At 36.6% G+C, this 17,662-nt stretch overlaps 1 protein-coding gene and 1 pseudogene across 1 annotated transcript; both read left to right on the top strand.

The window, feature by feature from the left end:
* Positions 1 to 831: 831 nt before the first annotated feature.
* On the top strand, positions 832 to 1,778 carry LOC118829794 (annotated as a pseudogene).
* An 11,040-nt stretch (positions 1,779 to 12,818) lies between these two features.
* Positions 12,819 to 13,778, top strand: LOC118829793 (olfactory receptor 4F3/4F16/4F29-like). The gene has a single exon (XM_036736671.1). It carries the CDS (start codon positions 12,819 to 12,821, stop codon positions 13,776 to 13,778), a length of 960 nt encoding a protein of 319 aa, XP_036592566.1.
* Positions 13,779 to 17,662: the final 3,884 nt, after the last annotated feature.

Here is a 17,662-nt window from a genome sequence, read left to right as displayed (position 1 = left end):
CCTATAATGAGCTCCAATTGTGAGATCTAACTAGGTGTCCTTCATTTTGTTTTTGTATGAACAGTACAATGGTATGAGAAGATGAAAAAATAGTATAAATAGGAATAGCTTGATGTAACCCTTTCTAGTTAATATGCATTATCTGTGCATTATCTCAGTTGATTCTCACAAAAATCCTGTGAATTATAGTAGGCAGTGCAGGATGTGTTATTCTTCATTTACACATGAGAAAAGTGAGGTTCAGAGAACTTAAGTGACTTGGCCAAAATCTCACAGGCATGAAGAAGCAGCAAAGTGCGCAATCACTTCAGGTTTTCCAACTCCAACAGCAGTATAGGCTTCCATTCTCTTCCACCACAGAGTGAAGGAGAAGGGAACTACAGAATGTTTATGATCAGGTAGAATGGAATGAAAGGAAATAAAGGCAGGAACTGTAGAGTGAAATGAATGACTTCACCATTTCTTTCTTCTTTGATTCTTTTCTGGTGCATTGCCTTGCCTACCTCTCCCAACACTTTTCTGGGAAGCAGTTATCCCTTTGATTTTACCCAGTCATCTCTGGGAGAAAAGCTAGAGAAGGGCTAGGGGACAAGGTTTTAACTGAATATGCCAATAACTTTGTAGTTCTGTGTGATCACAGATTAAGAAGTTATTTTGGCTATGAAATGGTGAGATGAGATTGAATTTCCATAGCATTCCACATAGTAGACCCTTCACTAGTGTTTATTAAATTGACTTGGATTCTGGGATAACATTATATCCAGTAATTTGAATTCTCTCTTTATTCTCCTCTTACAGGCAATTTCAGAGGATGCCCTGCTCACTGAATCAATGAACAGAGTCAGTCATACGTCTGTGTCTGAGTTTGTGTTCTTGGGACTCACCAATTCTTGGGACATTCAGCTTCTACTCTTTGTGTTTTCCTCTGTTTTCTACCTGGCAAGCATGCTGGGAAATTCCCTCACTGTGTTCACAGTGACTTCTGACCCTCACTTACACTCTCCCATGTACTTCCTGCTGGCCAACCTTTCTTTCATAGACTTGGGGATTTCTTCTGTCATGTCTCCTAAGATGTTATGTGACCTTTTCTGAAAACACAAAGTCATTTTCTTCTCTGGCTGTATCACTCAGATGTTCTTTATTCACTTGATTGGTGGTGTTGAGATGGTGCTGCTTATAGACATGGCCTTTGACAGATATGTAGCCATATGTAAGTCACTCCATTATTTGATCATTATGTGTCCAAGAATGTGCATTTTTCTTCTGGTTGCTGCTTGGATCATTGGCCTCATCCACTCAGTGGTCCAAATGACTTTTGTAATTAACCTGTCCTTCTCTGGTCCCAATGAATTGGACAGTTTTTATTGTGATCTCCCTCAGTTCATCAAACTTGCCTGCACAGACACATACAGACTTCAGTTCATGCTCACCGCCACCACCGGCTTTATGTCCTTAGGTGTCTTTCTCATTTTGATCATATCCTACATTTTCATCCTGTTCACTGTTCAAAAACATTCTCAAGTGGTTCTTCTAAGGCTCTCTCCAATCTTTCATCTCACATCATTGTGGTGATTTTGTTTTTTGGTCCAATTATCTTTTTCTATGCATGGCCATTTAATGCATCACATCTGGACAAATTTCTTGCTATGTTTGATACAACTCTGACTCCCTTTCTGAATCCAGTTATGTACACACTAAGGAACAAAGAGATGAAATTGGCAATGAAAAGAGTATGTAGCCAGGTCATGAGTTTCAGGAAAATCTCTTCAATGACTTGATAAGAAGACAATAACTTCCAATTTCCATAAACAGAAAGTCTGGAAACAAGAGTTGTAATGGGAAAGGACGAGTTTGGTTTTGGGCATGTTGATTTGAATTCCTAGTGGGATCCAAATGGGAATTTCAAGTATGGACTTGGAAATAGGAGTCTGGAGATTGGGGGGAACTTTGAATGTTGTCTACACAAAAACATAACTCTAACAATAAATATGCATGAGATCATCATTGGAGTGTATAGATGGACCAGAAAGGAAGTTCAAAGGCAGGAATTTGAATGAATTTACTATAATTATGAGAAGGAAGGAAGCTAATGAAAGCTAGTGAAAGAAACTGAGACATAAGGCAAGACCAGATTGAGAAGATTTCCATCCCAGAAAAATCTAGTATGAAGAGAATTTCTACAAAGGGTATTTGTTTACAATTTAAAAATGTGGAAATAGCTACAGGTTTTGTTAACTGATCACCAACTCCAGTGTAGAATCCTTTCTTGTTGATTCTAGGTGCCTTAATTGTAGAAAAAAATATCTGTGCAATTAAAAAACACAACTCCTTGCCCATTTTATTTCATGTGAGGAAACTTGGCAATCCCTTTTTGAATAAAGTATTACTACCATTAAATTGTGTATGTATATAATCTTTTAAAATAACTTGTCTTTAAAATCCCTGCAAAAATACTTAAGAAATTGTTTTGTTTGCTTAATACATGTATTTAATGTGCACTTAATGAGCCATACTGTGGGATCTTCTTGATTCTGCTTGATTAGACTCTCTTCAAATTTTTTGAAAGAGGACTTTCTCTTTTTGTGAAGAAACCAGACATCAATTAAACAATAATCTTAAAAAATCTAGGATGGAGGAGACCTTCATAGAAAGTATTCTGTGTGAAGCAGATATTGGGCTTTAGTGGACAATAAGGTGAAAATTAGTCAGCCTATAGGATGGCAGCCGAACAAAGAAATGCTCTCCTAGGCTTCCTTACTGTATGGACAGTGACCAAAGTGAGGGAGATGATAGTTCTAGTGTACTCTCCGCAGAACAAACCACATTTACAATATTTGTTCTTTCCTTTCAGTCCATGTCTGTTTTAAAATGATATTGACAATCTATAGAGCACTGAGAGGAGCCTGGAGATTATGATATGTGAGGAATACTATGATACAAGGGAAGAAATATGAACAATTTTAGCTATACAAGAGTGAAATGAATTACCCCGGAAGATGATCATTTCACTTACATTGGGAGATTTCAGGAAGTCATACGAAGATTACTTGTGAGAAAATTGTAGGACTTCGAGTGACGGACAGGTTGGAATAGACAGCCTGTAAGGACCTTTGTAACTTTGAGATTCTGTGATTTTGTGATTGTCTGAAGGGCAAGAATGCTTAATATCACCATTTCCTTTAGTTGCTGTAAATGAGAGTTACATCTCTTTAAGAGATCTTTACATTTATATTTTATTTAAACACAATTTTAAAATAAATTTTAATGTAATACTTAAACATAAATTGAAATAAAATACAAATTTAAAATATATTTTAACTATACTTAAAATATTATTTTTATCTATAATTAAATTCCAAAAATAGTGTTTCTATATATAGAATACACAAAATATATGTGAAACAGTGAATTTCCATTTCACACTTGGTTTTTAATAAATATATGTGTACACACACACACTTACACTTACTACTTTTAAAACTGTTCTGCTTGTCTGTAACCTGAACTTTATTCTATGCATTAAAAATGTTTCAACATTTCTCTTTTTAAAAAATTACTAGTGTTAACCACGTCTTTTCCTGATAATCTTTCTCCTCCCCCTCTCCAGTCTTGTTTCCAATTAAAAATTGAGAAAAAGAAAAAAAATTGTCCTTTTCTGTACTTTTTTGAGTCTATCAGCTTTCTGTGAGGATGTGGGTAGCATACTTCATTATATATCCTCTGGAGACATGATTTGTCATTGCATTGATCAGAGTTCCAAAGTTATTTTTCTTTACAATGTTGTTCTTGCACAAATTTTTCTCTTGGTTCTGCTCATTTCACTCTGCATCAATTCTAAATATCCAGGATTCTTTGAAATAATTTCCTTTGTAATTTCTTATGGCACAATAACATTTCATTTCATTTCATTGATGTAAAAATTTTTTTAGCCATTCCCCAAAAGATGAGTACATTGTTAGGTTCTAATTCTTTTCTTTTTATCCTCACTTCTTAATTTCCCCTACAAGACCATAAAGTCTGTTTTGCATGTAACTATTACCTCCTTGGGGTTATTTTTCTTCTCACCACATCTTCCTCATACTTTATTGCTTCTCTCTTATTTGATGTATCTCTATACCAAATTGTATACGTTCAACCACCTTTAGTTCAGTTCATATATCAGTAAGGTTCAACAGATATTTGTTTCCTCCTTCTTTCCTCCATGTTTGAATACTATGCCCATGCACCTCAATTATGAAAAATACTAGGTTCCATTCCTTTTCCCCTCCTTTCATCATGAGTATATTCCTTTTTTGCTTTGCCTTCTCTTTTCCTTCAAACATCAGAAAAGAACTAATACATTCCCAGTCCTTCCATTTTCTGAATTTAACTCCCTCAGTATTCTTTAAGGACATTAATGTTCTGAAGAGAAACTCATTTCTTCTCCCCCATTAGAATGTGATTACTACACCATGACACAATACCTTTTAAATGCTCAAATGAGTTTACCTTTCTAGGTTTGTCTTGACTCCTGTGTTTGTATTTCAAAGTTCCTTCTTAGTTGTGATCTTTTCATCAGAAATGCTTGAATGCCCTCTGATTCACTGAAAGTCCAATTTTTCTCTTTGCTATTTAGCATAAGTTACTCTTGTTTGTAAACCTGTGTAATTTGTCTTTTGGAAGAATGTATTCCAAGATCTTCTCTTCTTTTGAGATCCTGACTGTGGTACCTTGTTGGTGAAACTGCTTGTCTTTGTGTAAGCTCTGGATTTTGGTTATATCATTCCTTTAATTTTTCCTTCTGGGGTTTCTTTCAGAAGGCTGTCAATGTAGTCTTTCTATCTTCATTTTGCTATTGGTTCTAAAAGATCTGGACAATTTTCAATTACAATTTCTTAAAATGTAGGGTCCAGACTATTTTTCAACGATAGTTTTTAGAGTCCTAACATTCCTCAAATTATCTCTCATTGATCTGTTTTCTAGGTCAGTTGGCTTTGAAATCAGATATCATATGTTTTCTTACTTTCTTCAACCTTTTAAGCTTATTCTAATTGCTTTCTCATGGAGCCATTGATATGATGGGTCTATTCTAATTTTGGTGTGGTGTGTTATTTGGGCAAGGTTTGCTACTTTTTGTTTTAAGTTATTTTTTCTCTTTCCAAATCTTCCCTTCTCTGATTTTATTTCATTTCTTATCTCTTGCTTAATTTTATATAGACATTAATTTAATCTTAGTGGAAAATCCATTTTTTCCTTTGAGTCACCTCTTTCAGTTGTTACAGAGTTACTTGTTCATTTTTTTTTTTTGCTGTAGTGGAGTCTCTGGATCTAAGATAATTTTTTAACACTGGGATTTTCTTTGATTTATTCTTTTTTCAATTATAGTTCATGAATTAGAGCAAGGTTCACTACTTTTTATTTTAAGTTATTTATTCTCCTTCCAAAATATTTTCTTCAGGGCTTTCATTTCATTTCTAATCTCTTGATTAATTTCATATAAATATTAATTTAATCTCAGTGGAAAACCCACTTTTTCCTTTGAGTCACTGCTTTCAGTCGTTAGAGTTATTTGCTCATATTTTTTTGCTGAGGTATAGTCTCTGGATCTATGATAATTTTTTTAACACTCTGGGATTTTGTTTGATTTATTCATTTTTTTCAATTATATTTAATGAATTGAAGCTTTGTCTCAGGACCCTAGCTTTGTGCTATCCTTATGGATTAGGTGGTTTCCTATATTTTGTCTCATCCTAGATCCTTTGGTATTGATCTTCACCTCCCAAGGTTAGCTCTTCCACACCCTGATCTTTGAATTTTAGAATGCCAAACCTTAAAGGTCCTCTATGGCATCACAGAACAAAGTGCTAGAGACCTTGTCCTGGGATGAGTCTTGCTGTACAACTCTGGTCACTACTATTCCCTAGGAATTCCAAAGTCCCCACCCTAGGACTTTCTTATCCTTTTATAGGGCATCTCTGCTAATCAGAGAAGAGAGGGAAGGAGAAATGCACATATATAATACCTTCTATGTTTTTGGTACTTGGCTAAGTGCTTTTTATCTCATTTGATCCTCAGAACAACTCTACAAGGTACATACTATTCCTCCCACACCTCCAATTTTACAGTTGAGGAAACAGACAGAGGTTCAATGACTGGCCCAGGGTTGCATGGCTAGTAAGAGTCTGAAATTAGATTTGAACCCAGATCTTCCTGACTCCAGGCCCAGTACTCTATCCAATGTGATCCCAGATGCCTCAAATCACTAACCATTGTAGGGATTAAGCAAGGAGTAGAGGACATTGCCTGCATCTCTGAGGAAAATAGACTATCAAAGACCCTCCACATCTTATGGTAAGGTAGCCAAATACATTATTTCTTTGATATGAATGTTCTAATGAGAACAAAGTCTCTCTCAGTTGGAACCATTCACAATAGGAAGTGGTGTGCAGAAGGTCAGTTTGACTTTGTGAAGTTATAAGATGTTTTGTTAGACTAAAATTTTATTCCTATTCATTATTATGACATCCAGGCTTCTTGAATGTTGGGAATGCATGACAAAAATTTGGTGAGAAATAGCATGTTTGTTGTCTCAAGGTCAGTTTAATCAAATACATCCAGGCTCATAACTAGAATGACAGTGCGCATAATTTTAAAAAAAATCAATAAGCTCAGATAGTCAATTTACGCATAAAGTTTAAGGGGTATTTATGATTGGTATTATTAAAGGAAGTATCAACACTAAAAATAAAAATATTTTATTTTTTTGAGATAGTACTCATCCAGTGCAACCTCAATCACTTTAATTCAATCCAATCCAATATAATTCAATAAACATTTTTTAGTCACCTATGACCTACTCTGGGGATAAAATATCCCAGCCCATCTCCCAGGGGCACCATAAATGGGACAATCATTTTATGATTTAGCTTAATGGTTGACACATAGTAGGTACTTAATAAATGTTTATTGATTGCCTTCATATTTTTATATTTTAATATTTTGATTAAAAATGAAAGGTATTGGAAAAATAAAAACACATGGCTTAGAAGTCAAGATTTTTGAAACAATTTCTAATTCTCATTCAATAATCTGTGTGAAATCATATTCAGAGACTGCAATGATTTAGACTGATATTAAGAAGGTATGCAGTCACCTAGATATAGTTTATTAATGCTCCTTTTTGTATCTCTTTTTTAAAAATATAATTCTTTTATCAACTACAATCATAGGGCTTGTAAGTACCACCAAACAGGAGTAGATGAGTTTACTTGTACAAGTAGTAAATTCTTCCCTGACAGAACTACATCAAAGTGTATATATCTATAAATATATCTATATAATAAACCAATGTACACCTAATATTATCTATAATATGATTATCTGTAATATATTATAATCTGGTTATATATACATGTTTTGTATGCACATCTGTGTGTTATGCATACAAACATATACATGTGTGTATGCATATAAGGATCAAAGGGTTCTTTTCAGAGGAGGCATGCACACCTCTTCCCTAAGCACTCTTTATTAACAGTGTATTCCTATAGTTATCATGGGAAAACCAATAGAATCCTAGGAGACAACTCTTTTGGCCAAATGATATCAGGCTGGCAACCCCATTCTCTGTAGCATCACCTGGCTGCTAACCTTTAGTGTTGTTATTGAGGTGCCTTTCTAACTATGGCAGCATTTTATGCATTTCTTAGTGCTTCCAGACACTGTAAGCAGGAACAGACTGAGGTTTGGCATCCTGTTCAACTTCCTGATAATTATGCAAAGTCAGTCAGAGGAAAAGAATAAGCGAAGAGATGAAAACTGAAAATATGGGAGGAGGACCAACATGACAGAAGAGGTATGTGAAAGAGACTGAAATACAATCTCCAGTAGGAAGAATAGACAGTCCAAATGCCAATGTTCCAGTGATGAAGAAATGATATTAGGGCAGTATTACCCATTGCACAGAATAATAGGGTGCTGCTGGATATAATGGGGATGAGGATGGGGTTTACATGATTATATAGAGCTAGAGTAGACCTAATAGGACAGCTAGTCCAACCCTGTCATTTTACTAATGAGAAAATGAAGTCTCAGAGAATTTAAGTGCCTTGTCCATGATCACACAGAGAGGACAAGATGTAGAATTTGATTCTTAGTCCTCTGACAGCTGAAGTAATGCTCTTTTTGCTATTCCACATAGAATAGGATTCCATATTATAGAGATAGGTATCCATCAGGAAAGTGAACTTAATTTTTTCTCCTGATGAGATCAGAGAGTCGTCAGGGACCCAAGGGTAAGAATCTATATCAAGAGTCAAGGAAGAATTAAGATCATCTCCTTTCTCCTAATTTATTGAATCTTGATTTTTTTAATAGAAATCTCTGTTCTCCCCCATTCTCTCAGTATATTTTCTCTGTACAATTTAATTTGTTTCCCTGTGGAGTCTGGATCTCATGACTTAATATTTCTGTGGTTAGTTCACTGGTCCTTAGAACTCCTCCCACTCCCCAACCAGCTGATAACTCCCCATCCTGGGAGCACTCCATTATCTATGTTCTTTGGTGCCTGTCCACTTAGTTAATATTATAAGAGACTAGATTGAATATTCCTTCATTTTTAGGGGGGTGATATTGTCTCCTATTTTACTGAAAAGATTGGGATCATTTGCTAAGAGCATCCTGATTTCTTTTCCTTTGTCTGTAAAGTCTTCCCTATAAGATAAAAACAGTGCTTCATTGATATTGAGAGGAAAGTAACAAAGGTGTGACTTACTAGTCTTTCTCTGTCTTTCCATTACCAAATTTCTTACAAATCCTTGTTATTCTAAATTTCCATTCAATCCAACAAACATTCATTAAGTTCCTGCTATGCTTAAGTCAGGAGGAAGCATGACAGGATGGATAGAACTCTGGCCTCAGAGTCATGAAGACCTGGATTCCAGACCTATCTCTGACAGATACTGAGGGAACTTCTAAACCAAAAGTCCCTACATCAATGAGATCACTCTACCACAGGGATAGAATAGCAAGAGGCCTTAGATATTAGGTAGTTAGGTGGTGCAGTGGATAGACACTTGACTTGGAGTCAGGAAGACCTAGTTGAAATTTGGCTTCAGGTGCTTACTAGCAATGTGATTTTGGGCAAGGCATTCAGACTCAATTTCCTCACTTGTCAAATGAGGATAATAATAGCAACTACCTTGCAGGGTTGTTGCTGGAATCAACTGATGTAATAATTGTGAAATGCTTAGCACAGTGCCTGAAACATAGAAAGTGCTATGTAAATATTAGCTATTATTGTTTTATCATTTAGTATAATCCTCTTATTTTATAGATTAATAAATGGAATCCCAGAAATGTGCTTAAGATCACACAGTCACTGACCCATAATTGGAACTTAGTTATTTTTCCCCCATCCCATTATGGAGTGTTCTTCCTGAGGCAGATATGTGGAGCAGCAGATAGCCTGCCTAACTTGGAGTCAGGAACACCTAAATTTGAATTGTGCCTCAGACACTTACTAGCTAGGTAGCCTGGGCAAGTCACTTAACTTCCTTTTGCTTGAGTTTCCTCATAGGTAAAATGGGGATAATAGCACCTAACTACCTCATTAAGACTGTTGTAAGGATCAAAAGAGCTAACATATGTGAACTGCTTTGCAAATCTCTAAAAATTATGTAAATCCTATCATCAACATCATTGTTATTTATCTCTATCTTTTGTTCCATTCAGACCATAATAATCAGTCAATAAATCAATCAGCAATCACTTATTATGCACCTGCCATATTCTAAGCTGGGCAGTTAGGTGGTACAGTGGATAAAGCACTGGGCTTGGAGTCAGAAAGATTCATCTTCATGAGTTCAATTTAGGCCTCAGACACTTACTAGCTGAGTGACCCTGGATAAGGTTGTTTAACCCTGTTTTCCTCCATCTGTAAAACGAACTGGAGAAGGAAATGACAAACCACTCCAAGAAAACCCTGAATGGGGTCATGAAGAATTGCACATGACCGAAAAATGATTCAACAACAACAAAATATTCTAGGCTCTGGGGATACAAATACTCTCTACTATCAAGGAGTTTCCATTTTATCTGGTGAGACATTACACACACAGACACACACATATATACATATCTAATAAGCACAATATTAATTTAAGGTAACTAGGGAGGGAAGGAGGTCACTAGCATTTGTAAAGATCAGGAAATACAGAGTTGAAAGTGAAGCTTGAGTTGCATCTTGAAGGAAGAAGTGAGTGTTTTCTAGGAATAGAAGATGGTCAGTGCCAAGGGGAAGAGAGAGGTGTAAGAATGCTTTTTGTGAAGAATAGAAAGAAGATCAGTTTGGCTAGATCATAGAGTGAGGGAAGGGTTGTAATATATAATGATACTTAAAATTATGTTGGGACCAGGTTGTGAAGGTTTTGAAAGTCAAATTGAGGAATTTATATTTTATCCCAAAAGGAAGATTTGTGAGTAGGGGAGTGACAGATTGAGACTTCAACTTAAGAAAAAGTCACTTTGGCAGGTGTGTGGGTGATGGACTGGATTAGAATGGACTGGGGAGAGATTTGAAGTAAGGAGGCCATCATACTCATCCAGGCTTCAGGTAATGAGAACCTGACCTAGGATGTTGGCTGTGTGAACAGAGAGAAAGGGCAAGATGAGAGATATGTTGTAGATGTAGAATGGCAAGATTTAGAAATTAATTAGAAATGTGAGGTGAGGGTGAGTAATGAGTTGAGGATAATGTCAAGGTTATGAACTTCAAAGACTGGAAGAATGGGGCTCCTTTTGAGGAAGAAAATGAGAAGCTTGGAAGAAGACTAGGTATTTTGGGGAAAGATGAGTTCTGTACAGAGCCTGCTAAATTTTAGATGTCCCTGAAACATAAAATGAGAAAAATCCAGAAGGCTACTGGTGATCCATCAGGGAGTTAGACTAGTCCCTTCTAGCCCCAAAATCCTGTGCTTCACTTCTCTTCCTCTACTTATATTATTAGTTCACTTTTCGTCATCTCTTAAAGGCAAAGGTCTGACTGTTACTTCCTTGTTTAAAAATCTTCAGGGGCTTCATCTTGCTTCTAGGATCAAATTCAAATTTCTCAGTCAGCATTCTACATCTAATTTTCCTTTTTTTAGACTTATTCCTCACTACTTCCATTCACTAAGTCTCCTTTCCAGGTAAATTGAAAACTGAAAACTAAGTACCTAAACTAGGTACCCTAGGTTTTTGTCTTTCCATCTCCACCCTTTACACACCCTCTGTATCTCTGCCTCTTGAGATTTTGTTTTCTTCAAATATAAGCTCACTTGCTATATCCTTCATAATCCTCCCCGTACTCCAATTGTCAGTGATTTCTCCCTCTGCAAATTATCTTCTATTAGCTTAACTGCACATGTCCTAGTGCCCTAGTAGACTGTAAACTTCTTCAATATAGATATTATTTCATTTTTGTCTTTGTCTCTAGTTCACAGTCTAGCTACCATGTAGTAATACCTAATAAATTCTTATGGATTAATAAATATGTATTAAATTGAATTGATGAATGGAAATGCAAGTAAAGTACTAGCTTATGCTTAGAGTGCCATAATTTTTTTCTTATGACTGGGGTTGGGAAAACTTCATGCAGGAACTTTCATTTCATTAGGGAGATATTGGGGGTAGATCAAGAAGTAGAAAACAAAGTGAGCCATGTTATGAATATTGCAAAGCACGGAATATATTTAGGGAGGGTGAGACTCTCAGTATTGTAGATGGGTATGCCATCAAGACGGGACTAGTATAAAATAAGAAGTGTAGGGTAGTGACGGATTGTGGATAACCTTGAATTGCAGACTTAGGGTCCAAACTTGACTGGGTTTAGTGCAGAACTATTGAGTTCTTTCTGGCAGTTGATTGACATGATTTGATCCTTAGGTCAAGAAGCTTAAACTGGAACAGATATGAATAAGGGATTAGAGAGGGGAGAAAGTGGAGGAGGAAAGACAGGTGCAGAGGTTACTGCAATAGTTTATATAGGAGAAAATTAGAGTCTGTAATAGGGGAATAATGATGATGGAGAAGAAGAGGAGGGAATGAATTTAAGAGATATTTTGGAAATAGACGTACAGGATCCTTTGACTAGAATATTATTTAAGAGAAATAAAAATCAAAACAACAACATTGTATGGAATACATATACATGGCTTAAATGATGCAAACAGCAGAATTTGACACTGATGCAAGTCTTTCTTTTCTTTGTATCCCCAGTGCCTAGCACAGAGCCTGGCACACATATAATAGGTGCTTAATAAATGCTTTTTGGCTGACTGAGTGACTCAAGGCCAATGGGCACTCTGCTGGCAAAGGGAGACAGTGTGAATCAGAGCCCCCAAATATTCTTGATAAGATAGGAGGAGTGCATGGTACAAAAAGAAACAAAAGAGCATTAAATTTGCTATGGAAATATTCATCAACAAAAATCACTAATTGCAGGGTGAAATAAATGAATTCACTAATTCTTTCTTTTTCTTTTCAGATTCTGCTGTTGTCTTGCCCTGCCTGCCATCGCCTCCTCCCTCTCACACCTTTCCCATTTCCTATGCAGTTGTTCTGCCTTTGCTTTCAGGAAAGCCTTTCTAGGAAGGAGCTAGGGAAGTGCCATGGGAGGTGGTGTTTACTTGGAGCAGTGCTCTATGTTGGTGACTTTCCAGTTACATTTCAATGATAGAAATTGGTTAATTATGGTAGACCCTTGACAACTATCTGTTGAATTGACTTGGATTCTGAGATATTAATTACATATCTAGTAATCTGGATACTTTCTTCATCCTTTTCTTAAGGTAATTTCAGAGATGGCCGTGCTGACTGAGTCAGTGGACAGAGTGAATCACACTGCAGTGTCTGAGCTTGTGCTCTTGGGACTCACCAATTCTTGGGATATTCAGCTTTTACTCTTTGTGTTTTCCTCAGTGTTTTATTTGGCAAGCATGCTGGGAAATTTCCTCATTATGTTCACAGTGACTTCTGACCCTCATTTACACTCTCCCATGTACTTCCTGCTGGCCAACCTCTCCTTCATTGACTTGGGGATTTCCTCTGCCACCTCCCCTAAGATGATATGTGACCTTTTCAGAAAGCACAAAGTTATTTCATTCTCTGGCTGCATGACCCAGATGTTCTTTATTCACTTGATTGGTGGTGTGGAGATGGTTCTGCTTATGGCCATGGCCTTTGACAGATATATAGCCATATGTAAGCCTCTCCATTATCTGATTATTATGTGTCCAAGAATGTGCACTTTGCTTCTGGCTGCTGCCTGGATTATTGGCCTCATCCATTCAGTGGTCCAAATAGCTTTTGTAATTAACCTGACCTTCTGTGGACACAATGAACTGGACAGTTTTTATTGTGATTTCCCTCGGTTCATTAAACTTGCCTGTACTGACACATATCGACTAGATTTCATGATCACCGTCAATAGTGGCTTCATGTCTATAGGTGTCTTCCTCATCTTGATTATATCTTACATTTTCATCCTAGTCACTGTTCAAAAGAATTCATCAAGTGCTTCTCCTAAGGCTCTCTCTACTCTTTCATCTCACATCATTGTGGTGATTTTGTTTTTTGTTCCATGCTTATCTTTCTATACATGGCCATTCAACCCATCACACCTAGACAAATATCTGGCCATCTTTGATGTAGTTCTGACTCCTTTTCTAAATCCAGTCATCTACACACTCAGAAACCAAGAGATGAAGTTGGCAATAAGGAGAGTGTGCAGCCAGCTTGTGAGTTACAGTAACATTTCTTAAATGACTTGATGAGGACACCCAAATCTCTAATGATTGTAAACAAAAACTTAAAAGAACTCATTTGAAGAAAAGAAGATGGTTGGGGATACAGTATTTGAATTTGTGGAAGAACATTAAAATGGAATTACATACAGTTGGAAACATGGGTCTGGAGCTAGGAGAATGGTTGAGGTTGTATGTTTGGCAACTGTGTATATAAAAAATAGCTAAAAGGGATATGCATTTACATTTGTCAATATTTTTTGGATAATTTAAGTATGAATACTCTTCATACTATAATATTTTAAAGGAGTTTATTATTGTTTTCTTTAAAGTCCTTTGTGAGGTTGTTTGATTTAGGTTTGAAATACCTAACATTTATTTTTGTACTTAACAAAGAATCTTTCCCAGTTCTGCTAGGTTAGGCTCTCCTCAATTTTTTTTGAAGATGGTTCTTTTCTTCCATGAGTATTTATCAGCTTTTTAAGAAATACGAAACACTGTACTCTGTGTTAACTTGTTTGCCATTTAGTACTCCTTGTGACTAGTACTTTTTTCTCTTTTACATATATTTACTCTGGCCTTCAATAAGATTTTGGAAAAATACTTTCTAGCCTTCCTGTGAGTCTCTGAATTTTAATTTTTACTCTAAATATTTCCCAAATTAAAACCTGCATTTAAACATTTTTTCTAAAATTACATATTTTCATAGGAGATTCCTTTGGTATTCCATCTCCCACCAAAATGTTTATTTATTCATTCCTCTCTATTCTCTCCCCCAATAGAATTTAAGTTCCTGGAGGCAGTAAGTTTCATTACTGTGTTTGCAATCCCAGTAGTAATGCAGTGTCTTGAATGTAATAGGTCCTTAATAACTGCTTGTTGGTCAATTGATTCACTTGGGAATGATGTTGTTGTGATTATTTTATGTTGGTTCCTATCCACATTATTCTCTTCCACTACTTCCTGTTAATTAATAAGGACCAAAGTAAAGTGTTTCACTCTTTCTTGTTTATTGGGATGACCACTGGTATACTAGAATGATCTATTCTGTCCCCATGAGGGTAAAAGCATGACTCATTCACTTACTTGAATAATTCAAGCTGTAGACCATACACTGCAGGATAATTTTTTATATGAAATTTCTATATACTTTCTTCTTTTACTTGCCTAGAATTACTGGTATAGGAAGTAGGCTAGACACAGGGGTGGGGACCTGTGATCTTGAGGCCACATATGGCCATCTAGGTCCTTGGGTTTGGCCTTTTGTCTCAGTCCAAGTTTTACAGAACAAATCCTTTTATTAAGGGGATTTGTTCTGTGAAGTACTTCCCTCAGATTTATGGAAGGAAACCAGATGAAATTTGGTAAAATAGAGGACATGATTTCATTTAAAAGTGTAAAAATGTGTTTGTTTCTTCTGTTTCCCAGATATATCTTTGTTCAAACTTCATTAAATCAGTCCAGAAAAGGGTCAAAGGATCTTTTTTTCACAAGGAACACCCACATCTCTTCTTAGTCATCCTTTATTGATAACATTTCCTCTGAGTTATCATGGGAAAACCAATAGAATCCTAGGAGACAAGTCCTTTGGTTAAATGGTCTTAGGCTGGCAAAACCATTCTCTACAGCATCACTTGGCTGCTAATAAGCTGTCTTTCTGCATATAGTAGCATTTGATAATGATCTTAATGCTTCTAGTCATTACAAATTGTTAGAAGGCTAAGTTTTGGGATCCCTTCAGCTCGGATACAGTGTCAGGTGCTGTGACAGAAGTGGTAAGTGAAAGAGATGGGGATAACTTCTTCCAGCAAAAGATCAGACTGGCCCTACTTCCATGTTTCAGGGTGAATAGATGATTCTGGGAGCAGCATCACTCATTACAGGTGAGAGTGGGGACAGGTCTTGAACTGCCTTCTTCTAGGAAGAGAGTCAACAGGGAGAAGAAGAAGCCAAACATGTGAAGGGAGGGTTCATGTGAAGGGTTCCAGGTTATGGAGATATGGCCTGGAAACAGAACTTAATTTCATCTCCTGGCAGACATAGCAGAGAAATGAGTAAAGATAAAAATATAAACACAAAAGCTTCCATCTAACTTTCCTTTATGCTCTGTAGACAATCTTGTTTCCTACTTTAATAAAATACCAAACAAACTGAGACCATTTCCTAAGAGCCTCCTTCTCTTCCACCTTGCACCTCTCACCACACCATTTCACCAGCTTAGTATTTCACTGTTTTTTCTCCTATTCTCTTCAATTTTCCCATGATTTCAGAGAAAGAGTGATGGAGATAACATCTTCCCTCATTAATTCTTCTATCTGTGTCTTTGAGATTATCTCCTTTTGCCTTCATCAGTTGTTCGAAGAGATTTATCAATTAGCTCTATTTTAGGACCTCTAATTCTTCTCCTTTTCACTGATTCCTTTTCCTCCATGTACAAACCTCCCCTATAATAAAAAACAAAATAAACAAAACAAAAAAATCCCCTCAATGCATACAATCAGGATGCTGCTTATTCTATTTCTAAAACTGTGGTCCATGTAAATTTCAATTCAATCTCACAAGTATTCATTGAGTAATGTGTAACTCAAGCAGTAGTGTGACCAAGAGGAAAGAAACATGTACTTGGAATCATGAAGATCTGTGTTCCAGTCAAGTAAACAAGAGCCATAAAGTATTAGAAAACACCTACTATGTTCCAGACACTGCTAACTTCTGCCTCTTGTACATATTAGCCAAACTACATCATTGCAAGTAGTTTCCTATCTACTGTGATAAAATCACAGATCCTTTTCCTGCTGCCTACTCCAAACCACAAAGATGCCGAAGTCATTTTGATATTGATATGAATACAAAGATTCAAAGACAGAACCTTTGAAGGTCACAGTCTTGGTCCTGTCCTCTCCTCCCATTTAAGGCATTTGAATTTTATTCAATATGTGGTTAGGCCTAGAGTAGAGACTATTGAAGGTTTTTTGATCAGGGGAGTGATATGATTAGAGCTTCTTCTCAGGAAGATTGCATGTCATTAGTGCATAATTTAGCTGGAAAGTGGCATAGAAAGGAATCAGGGAGACCAGTAAGGATACTATTGCAGAACTGTCAATTAAAAATAAAAAAGACTTTAACTACTTGTAGGAGTGCATAGAATCTGGTGTGGGGGAATGAGATACCTGCTATCTCTCTTCTCATATAGTGATAGCCTAGGATTACATTGGAGACCAGCACTGAGTGCAGCTACTTATCACTGGGAGTTGGCTCCTAGTTATGTGATTAGGAAGGAACTTAAGGCTTAATGAATGTTTGTGGATTGTTTAGAAAGCCTAGAAGACACAAGCAGTCTAAGTTTATAGCTTCACTGCTCTTTGGAGTCTTTTGCCACTTTTTTCCCCATCAGTGTCTTAGTTCTTTTTTTCTCCTTACCATTATTATGTTTTGCCTCTTTAAAATTTACTTTTGAAGTTTTCTTTATTTCCTTATTCTCACCATATTTACTTTAGTTCTTTTATTTCTCTTTTCTCCATCATTTCTTCTTTGGCCCTTGCTAGGGCTGCATACAGCCTATTTCTTGACTTTTAACTCTTTGCTAAAGTTGGGCTCTATTTCTAGGGTGGAAGGGGCATTGTCCCAAGCTTCAAGGGTTTTGTGCAGCTGTTTTCAGAGCTAGTTCTGGGGGTCTGTAAACTTTCAGTTCTTCTAAGGTGGTATGATCTAGGGAGAGATGTGTTTACTTTTTTCCTGCCTGTGTTCTGGTGTTTGTCACCACAAGCACTCTTTTTTTCACCCTGGAACTGTGACTATGGTCCCTCCTCCACTGCTACCATGAGCTCTGGTGAGTAAGTGCTCCTCTTCATCCTGGGTCAACCACTCAGGACATGACACAGATGCAAGTACGGAGAAAACAA

This window comes from Trichosurus vulpecula, chromosome 8 (genome assembly GCF_011100635.1).
Source record: "Trichosurus vulpecula isolate mTriVul1 chromosome 8, mTriVul1.pri, whole genome shotgun sequence".
Lineage (NCBI taxonomy): Eukaryota > Metazoa > Chordata > Mammalia > Diprotodontia > Phalangeridae > Trichosurus > Trichosurus vulpecula.
The sequence above is the reverse complement of the archived record's forward strand: the minus strand, read 5'-3'. Positions and strand labels throughout refer to the sequence as shown.